The sequence below is a fragment of the Cuculus canorus genome, chromosome 1 (genome assembly GCF_017976375.1).
Source record: "Cuculus canorus isolate bCucCan1 chromosome 1, bCucCan1.pri, whole genome shotgun sequence".
NCBI classification, from domain to species: domain Eukaryota; kingdom Metazoa; phylum Chordata; class Aves; order Cuculiformes; family Cuculidae; genus Cuculus; species Cuculus canorus.
The window spans coordinates 92376009-92385050 of NC_071401.1; the positions used below are offsets into that span (position 1 = coordinate 92376009).

The 9042-nt window shown below is 44.6% G+C and overlaps 1 protein-coding gene across 2 annotated transcripts in view; it reads right to left on the reverse strand.

Annotated features, from left to right (window-relative positions):
* Window positions 1-8473, reverse strand: part of PDE9A (phosphodiesterase 9A) — a 54737-nt gene extending 46264 nt beyond the window's left edge. Inside the window, exon 1 of one of the 2 annotated variants that reach the window (XM_054086986.1) lies at window positions 8231-8473. In XM_054086986.1, coding sequence (XP_053942961.1) covers window positions 8231-8299 — 69 coding nt within the window. In that variant the 5' untranslated portion in view covers window positions 8300-8473. The remainder of the gene's footprint in view (window positions 1-8230) is intronic. The other variant, XM_054086991.1, reaches the window with a different exon arrangement.
* Between the last annotated feature and the right edge of the window lie 569 nt (window positions 8474-9042).

The window sequence follows — 9042 nt, forward strand, 5'->3', positions numbered from 1 at the left end:
AGAAGTAGCCATTTGATTTAAGTGAGGAACGCTGTCTACCTGCCTTGGAAAGTAATACGAAGCAAAAGGGTGAAAAGCAGAATGAATAACAGCTGAGGCTTTTTGGAGTGGAAATAATATTTTGATGTAGCATGCAGTGGCTGCGAAGTAGTACAGCGTGACTCGGTGGGGATGTCTGGTTCCTGGCCCAGAGCTCAGTTCTGTGGGTCTGGTTTCAGTCTTGGAGACAGTCTGCATTTTCTGAAACATCCTCCTCTGAGGCCATTTTCTCTTAATCCATAGTATACACCTCTGGTCTAGGACGAGGATTCTAAAATCCATCTCAGAAAGAGTAGGGATTAAGAGCCCTGGTACTCTGGCTGGCTTTTCTGCTCAGAGGAGCAGTTGAATATTAAGGACTGTGATGGAAATGCTGTTAAGGGACCGTTGCGCGCACACTCTGCAGCCTACTAGTTTACTACTAATCACATTATATTTTGTTTTCAGAGAGGATGGGTAAAAACACAGCTTACAAATCCAATTTCTGTTCTATATTTGATCCTCAGAACAGCTAATCCTCTCTGTAAACTGCAAACCCTGTCCAGAATGTTATCCTGTTCTGATTTGCTGTTAACTGGGTTTTCTTCCAAGAATTCAATTTGTGTTTGGGGTTTTTTTTGTGTTTGGTTTTTTTTTTTTTTTACCCTAGTAAAATTCCCAAATAAATAATGCAGACATATTTTTTAAGCCAGTGTGCCCTCAGTTTCCAGTCCTACTTTCCTTAGCTGGTCTCAGCCTGCTGTGTGAAAGACTTTCAGCACTTGGTGATGCCTTCCATGCAGCTCAGTAAGGAATGTTTAGAGTCAGGGCTGAAAGTGTGGAGTTGAAACAATCCAAATTGATAATCTTTCCCTAATAATATTGGAGGAGAGTGTGTCATAAAAGTGTCAGGTAAAACTCAGTTATGTATCTTGCAGAGATTGTGAAAATTTTTGCTGCCTTTGTAAGAGCAGATTTCGCAGAGGATTTCTCAAGTTCTGAGGAAGAAAGCTGATGTGAAACTTTTTTATTGCGACTTTCTCCATCTCTCCAGTGGTCTTTGTTGTCCTTATCAAAATGAAGCAGAATCCAGAACTTTTAGATATCACTCTGCAGAATCACTGGAAGGGTGTAATATTTCTAAACATGTAGGTCTTCCTCAAAAAATAGTGATAAATGACCTATCAGTCATAGTTCCCAATATCCAACAGAAGCCTCACCTAAAATCCCATATCTAAACATTTTCAAGATTTCTCACTCCTAGAATTCATATACAAGCATAGCATGAGCCCAATTATAACCAAACTATCTGTCTATTTTTTATTTCTCAAATTAATTAACAGTTGGTATTCAGAAAATCGCTTCATTTAACTGGGCTTCAAATGTTAGACAGTATTAAAAATAGTATGCCAGATTTGCCATCTGTTTGATGCAGTAGGAGCCTCTCCAAGAGAACAGAAAATATGTGTGTGCATGTACACGTGTGGGGAAGAAAACACAAGAGCCCTCAGTTGAGAGATGGAGCAAAAATGAAATCTCTCCCGAGCTCTTCAAACACCATTTCTGTTAGAGGACAAGGACCATGGTACATGATTTACTTCCAACAGCTGGAGCTCTGCAGTCCTGCTGATTCACACCTACCTTCAGGCAGTGACACAGCTTGACAACATTCATTTCAACACGATACCTAAGTGAAACGCATGGGTGGGATTTGTCTGACATAACTTTAATCATCTACAAGTTTGGTGCCTCACGCATGTTGCTCTGCTAGAATCCCTGTCTTTCCAGCAGAGAAAGAGGACAACTCGCAAAGTATAAATCAGCCTACATCGTCTCTGAAACTCGGTTTAAGATGGGATGAATCATCCTCTGGATGTACCACCCGCCTCCCCCACAATTATGGGGGAACTTGCATGACTAGCTTGGAGCAGTCATCACTAACTTTTGGATGGCTGCAGTTAATGGTTAAGTAAGGTGAATCCTGCTGGGTTCCTAATTATATACATTACCCTAAAATAAGAAAAAGGAACCACCACCAGACAAAGCTGACATTTCAGGATCCTGAGGCACATGGCTGTATGGTAAGTTGCAGTTCCCTTTCCTATAACACCCCTGAACAGAGAGCTGTGGCAAAAAAAAATTTTTCTCTTTTCAGGAAAGAGACAATTACTACAATACAGTCAGATGTGTGACACCCAGGGAAATCTTGGACATCCACTGAGAGGGACAGCAGGTGTTGGCTCTGTCACTATCAGCAAGGAAGTACTATTACTTTTTAGAGTCATTTGGGCTCATAAAGGAAGCGAGATTACATTAAATAGAGCCTTATGCAACCTACTGTCAATACTAAGGGACAGATTGCTAATGCTCAGTTTTTCAGTATTAATGATTAATGGCATAACATAACCAGGAACCAACAACGCTGATTGTGAGAGGCTGAGCTGAAAGTTTCTTATTTTCTGCAGCAAACATGAAAGTACTTCAGCCTTTGACAAATAACACAAATGCCTATACCCTGTTTGTTCTTAGCGTAAAAAGGGCACACATTTACTGGAGATGGAATACTAAGTGCAAGTAACCCTGTAGCACATTAACGTGTTAGGCTTGAAATGTTTCATAAACTGGATAATCAGAACGCTTTAGCACCAGATGTCCTCACTAAACGTGAGTGAAGCTAAGCTGCTTATTTCAAAACTACTCACACGACTAACATCTGACATTACAACACACTTGGTAATATAGGACTACCAGAAGGGTAACATTAGTTAACAAAGTAAGCAAAAGAAGGTATGGTGACAGGCCAGTAAAAAGCCAACTTGTAGCTATAGACATTCACTGGAAAGGTGATAGAACAAAATGGGTTTGTTTTATTTGTATTAAACCAAAAGAGTTTGTATGTGAGTAATATAAGTTGCTGTTTGACTTGTGTGAATCCGTAGGTAAGGACGGCAGAAGAGTATTAAACCTATACTTTGTCTTGGCTAATCTAAGCATGAACTGTACTAACTATAATAGGCTGTATGTGACTTCAGAAAGATAAACAGCAGTAAACAACGCTTTCTGAGTGATGGCTACAGAAGAATTATGGAGCTATGCTGGAATTACAGAGCTATGCTACAACTGTAGTTTGGCTCTCTAAATGCTCTGAGGAGCCCTTGCTGGGGAGGAAAGAGAAGGGGAAGAGCGGTCTCGGATATGACATTTTCCCTTACTTTTTTTAAAACCTATTTTAAAGCTATTTCTGCTCTATAAAATGTTGATGTGCTGTAGTGTGATGGAGTTTTAGGAACGCACTGTTCATTTCTTGCTGCTTTACAAGAAGAACATCTAGCAGAACATCAATACACCTTGAATTCTGCAAGGCCAGCAAAATCAGACAGTCAATGTGAGCCAAGATTACTGGCCAGACTCAGTCTGTGCTACTTTGCACATTCTGTGGCCCACCGACATCTGCCAGCACTAAGAAAATGGCCTTGATCTCACAAAAGCATGCTTATACCTCACAATGCTAAAGAAGGTTTTAGCATTGACTTGTCCATGTGCAGGAGAAACCTGTGAACACTGGCCAGGCAGAGTGGCCCCTGGATGTGTCCGTGTCCCACCCCCCTGTGAACTCCTGCTTTATGCATCCCTTCGACAGTCAGCAACTGAAAGGGTATTGCCCTAAATCCCTGGTCCAAATAGTCAGGAAATTGGGTTGATGGGCACTGCAGAGCATGCTTGCCCTGCTGTGTCAAGAGAGTCAAGGGGATGCAAAAATACTTTATCACCTTGAACTGATCATCGCGTCATTATTTTTCTGTTGTGCTTTGGTTTTGATCTGAATCCAGTTTGGCATGTTAAAAATAGCACTGCAAGCTTTGGAAAAAATCTGTTTGGTTTGCTAGAGTCTAGGCATTTCTACCACAGTTGCTGCTGCTCTAATTAAAAAGAACAGCTCACATGACAGAAATGATTCCTATGCGCTGACATTTCAATGCAATAATCACAACACCAAAATGCAGTCTTGGCATTGTTCCATTTGTTGTGGACCTTGGACCAAGAGGAACAATGGCTGCGGATGGGCCAGTGTCCTGTTCCACAGGTCAGTAGAGTAGACACCCAGAAAGGCTGAACTGACTATATTTCTTTAATGGGGGGTGGGGGGAAGGAAAGGCTTTTCTCTGTTTGGCATCCAGAATGACTCTGTGAACCAGCAAAATGTCTCCAGAATTCTTTTCTTGCTTTTTGAAGGGGAAGAAAACACCAACATGAATGATTTCCTTGAATCCTTGACAAAGGCGGCATTCCTTTTCTTTTTTCCAGTTAGTTCAGGCTCTGTGCCCCTCTGACTTTCCATCCTTGTTACAAATGTGATGCTGATTAAGACACTGGAAACAGAAATCCTCTTGAATTAAGCATTTTTCTTGGAGGAAGTCCTTACAACTCTGTAGGCAAAACCCCTACCTGTGACATTTGAAAGTGAGAGCCATGAAGCCTCCCATGTGGGTGGCAGCCACTGACTGTTTTGGCTGTACTACAATTTAAATCTCAAAGGTCAAAAGAAAATGTTCCCCCATAGCGTCTTCACGGAAAAAACTTGGGCATAGGCTGAGGAACATTTTCTTGCTTGTGGATTTTTAATTTGAAACAGACTCAATAGGAATTTTTCTTAAAATTTCAGCCAAAGGGTTAATAACATTATGAAGGAAACTAAGGCTCCAGATCTGGCTTATGTTTGCCAAAGCAAAACTACCTTCTTTGCTGGCAGGTTGGGAGCTTGGGTGCTTGGCCCCATCTAATGGCATTCCAGGAACAAAGAGAAATCCCCGTCCACGGTGGTACTGTGAGATCACCTTATCCTATATGAAACAGAGCCATGGCTCTCCGTGATCCACCCACCTCTTCCTTCACCTGGAAGTAGATGAGACTGTGTCGGGGGTAAGACACAGACTTGTTTCACGGGTGTGCTAAGCCCTGGGCCCACGTGCAAAGCGCAGAAGGAGGTGTGTGTCCAGGCAAGCAGGTAATGAACCGCTGGGTGCCTCTGAGTGAGAGGATCTTTAAAAATAAATAAACCAAGCAGCGCTTATTTCCCTCAGGTGTGTAACCACTTTACATAAGCACTGGATAGGAAGCACATTACACTGTAACTTCATTTTTCAATCAGCTCCAAGAACAAGTGACCGCTTTGAAATCACTTTGCACAGAGCCCTGGTTCAGCTCATGTCTGTAATGCTGCAAAGCCTTTGATCTTCACTCTCCAGAAGCCTCATGGCTGTCCCCGCCACCCTGTGCTCTACCTCCTCCAGCTCAACAGGTGTCTGACCCCCCTCAGGAGATCCCCATCCCCTGTGTCTTGGCTGGGACACAGCTACCAGAAGCCCAAAGCCTTTCCCTGGTAGACACAAAAGCCACCCCTTTGGGGAACTTGGGCTCAAGTGCCTGTTGGGGGTTCTATGGTTGCTGTCTGCTGGGCCAAAGTGGGTCATCTCATGTCCTTCCTAAAGAAGAGCCCTTGTTGCTCCAGCACAAGGAGATGCTCAATCAACTCTATCCACTGGACAAGAGTCTGTCCCTACAAACAGCTTTGGTGAATACTATTTTCTGCCTGATTATGCCTCTGAAATGTCTGTTGATCAAACTGTGACAAATGACTGTGAGCCTTTGTTGGCTCAGGCAGGATGGGGCCAAGGGGGAGGGTCAGAAGCCAAGGAAGTTACTGAGGCAAGGGCTAGGCTTCCTCAGAGTGTTGTTGGAGTGATGCACAGTAGCATCAGGCTGAGGTCCTCTCTGTTCTCAGTGTCCCACCACCCTCAAGCAGCAGGCTACTAGATTCCTACTTGTTCATGATGCTGGGAGGTATGGACCTCAGCCCTTCCTTTGGGACGTGCTGGCCTCAAGTATGATCCTGTATTCAGCCCCTGCTGATGGTACCTCCTTTAGTTCAACAACTACTGAGAAAGGTTTCAAAGCCTGCAAACCCTCTTCCAACAATCTCTGTGTCCCTTTGCCCTCCCCAACTGTGCCTCTCTGGACCAGCTGACACACAAACCTACTTAGCTTAATTTAACACTCCTGTTGCAGAACACTGTCGAGTGCTTATCTGCACCACACAGACTCCTGGAGGAGGCAGCATGTGGCCTTCTGAGCCTTGTGTGTCCCTTCATTTACCCCAGTGATGAAGGGAAACAACTTCTCCAACTTGCCCTTTGGCTGCACCAGTGGAATTTTGGAATGCAGCCATGGAAATAGGGAATGACCTGTGAATAACTGCCATCACAGCTAGCCCTATCGTACGATGCCCAGGTCTATTGCTTGACTCTGCAGTGTCCAGCAAGCCAGTAGCAGGTTGGAGCTGAGCCCTGTCAAACTCAACAAGCGTTCTTATAATGAAGCTCATACGTCATTACCCGGTTGAGAAGAAGCTTAGCATTGATTTAATGAGTTCCTTTCAGAAGCATCCGATGCTGCATTCTTTGGAAGATTAAGGGTTGCTTTTTTTGTTTTTTTGGTTTTTTCTCTTTCTAATGATGTTGTTACTGAGGAGGCACGAGAATGTGAAACATGCCCTGCTTACCCCTGGGTGAACCCCATTTACATGGCATTTTTACTGCAGGAATCCTTCCAAATATTGCACAGACGGAATTTCATATCTGACAAAAGAAACTGATAACATTTATCGAGGAAAAAAGCCTTATTTCTTCCTGAGTTTCATTTGCTTGCTCATGTGATCGTGCCTCTTCTTCATTTTCAGTGTCAAAATTACACTTCAGAGACCGGTTATGAGAAATGCTATTTTTTTGAAAAAACAGTAGGCGACAGACGATGTGTTTTACCATCATCTATGGAAACACCACCCTTTCAAAGTACTGAAACATTTTCATAATGAACAGTAAAGATGCCAGGGGGCTCCACACAAGCCTTTCTTCTGAGGGCTGCCAGGCGACCAACTCATTAGCCCTGGCAAAATAGAAGTGATGCCTTCAGCTCAGCAGGGACAGCACACTCCTGCCCGTTGGTATGGAAGAGCCTGCGGTGGCAAAGGGACCACCATCACGTCTAAGCCCTGAGAAGGATGAAGAGGATGAACCTGCTGCAGGATTTGTGTCCATTTGGATTCTCTGAGATCTTGGTCCTGAGGACAGGACTCTGACAGTCACGGTGGGTCTCCAGGGCAGTGGCAGAGGGGACTGTAGGCAACAGAGGTGTGCATGGTAGGACAGCACTGTGAGTATTATCTCCCCTTAGTTGTTTCTGTGGTCACTCATACAGCAAAGAGGAGGGAAGGAAAAGGGTATCTTTGCTGTTTCTGTTTAAAGGAGGAACAAAAGGCAAGACTGGGTGAAATGAAAATTTAGAGCAGGGAGGCTAGAGAGAGAGATTTGCATTTTGCAAATTAAAATTTACTTGCTTTTGAGCCTTGTGTCTGCTTTCACTCTATTACAAAAAAAAGGCACTTGGTTTGTGGTCAAAGAATTGCTGACAAAAAGAAGAAAAAGATGTCTTACAAAAATGCGGTGGCATTGTTTCTGTTTAAAAGCAGTGAGTTGTCAGCTCAACAGCGTGCGAGCTCTCCCTTTTAAGCAGAATACATTTCCCCCGCAGTTTCCCCTGTGCTGTGAACCGTGTCTAAGCAGACAAGGCAAGCTAATGGAAGCGAAAGTTTTAATTAATGTTTATCGCCATTTACAAACAACTTGTCAGAGGTGCCAGGGACCCCGCAGTGTCCTGGTGATGCAGCGGCACAGCCCATCACACAACAGCCGGGCACCTGCCTGCTGTTCAGCTTGGTGGTAGGAAAATGCCCGTGGCTAAAACCTCCCAGCAGGCAATCTCCAAATAACTTGGCATGCCAGTGCTTTCTGGCTCCCACTGCTTGGGTGAAAATCTCTCCACAGGCAAAACTTTGCAAACACGTTGCAACAGTACTCCAGGAGAGGAAGGTTACATGGCTGCTAAGCCTAGGATCCCCACACAAGCGACGAGAGCTGGCAGCGCCCAGCCCTCCCTTGCTGCCAGCCTCCCCTTTCCCTTTAAATAAACATCCGTGTACAAAGCAGAAGCCACTCAAAATCTCCCCCCTCCCCTTAAAAAGAGATCTGAAGCCTGTAACGGCACCGAATGCAAACACACGTCTAACTCGCGTTACAGAAATAGATCGTGCAGCAAACACAGCCCGCAGCCGCTGCTGCGTCCGGAGACACTACTTTGTGAAAAACAGCAAAAGTACCTTTTGAATTCGTCCATCAATATCCAAATAAATACACTTGGGCCGGTAAGTTGAGGAGGCAGATCCCATCTTGCTATAGTTGGGCTTTCACTGGACTTTTTTCCCAGTGTCAAACAGAGCAGAAAATAAGGTTTATCCTACCAAGCTGAGCCACCGCTGCCTGACAGTTTGGTGTCCCCGCTCTTCTGTATCCCACTGTACTCTCATTCTGGGAAGGTCCCTCCTCTAACATGCATGCATTTTGCTATGCCTCTGTCTCTCTCTGCCACCTCCTTTTAGTTTTACTTCCCTCCTAATCCAGCTGCCTCAGACAGGGAAAGACACATCCTCCAGATGCTGTCTGCAAGTGCCCTCTCAATTCCCATAGCAACAACCCCTCTTGGCTTTAGGGCTGAGAGCTGCAGGGCGTCCACATTGTAGATATGACCCTGAGGCTGACAAGCTCCTGTTACACACAAGAACAAGTGGCACTTATACCCCAGAGGGGCTGTGAAGGGGGAGAAACTTCCTTCGTCGGGGTGGTGAGAGATGAAATAAGAGTGTAATTATTAATTAATGCCAACCTTCCCTGTGAGTTTCCCATACCCTGCAATTGGTGTGACAGGCTCCCAGCTGTGCCTTGTGCTGGAATTGCCCTCTCTGACACCCACCACAACCGGAGCTCAGACCGTCTCAGTCCGAACTGGGTAGCAAAATTTCCACCTCCCTCCTGTTATCATTAGAAGGACAGAAAGAAAAAACAGCAACTTTTTTTCCCCTGTAACCTCCAGAAGAACGAAGAAAGTGTAAAGCCCACGTTCTCACTCAGCGCC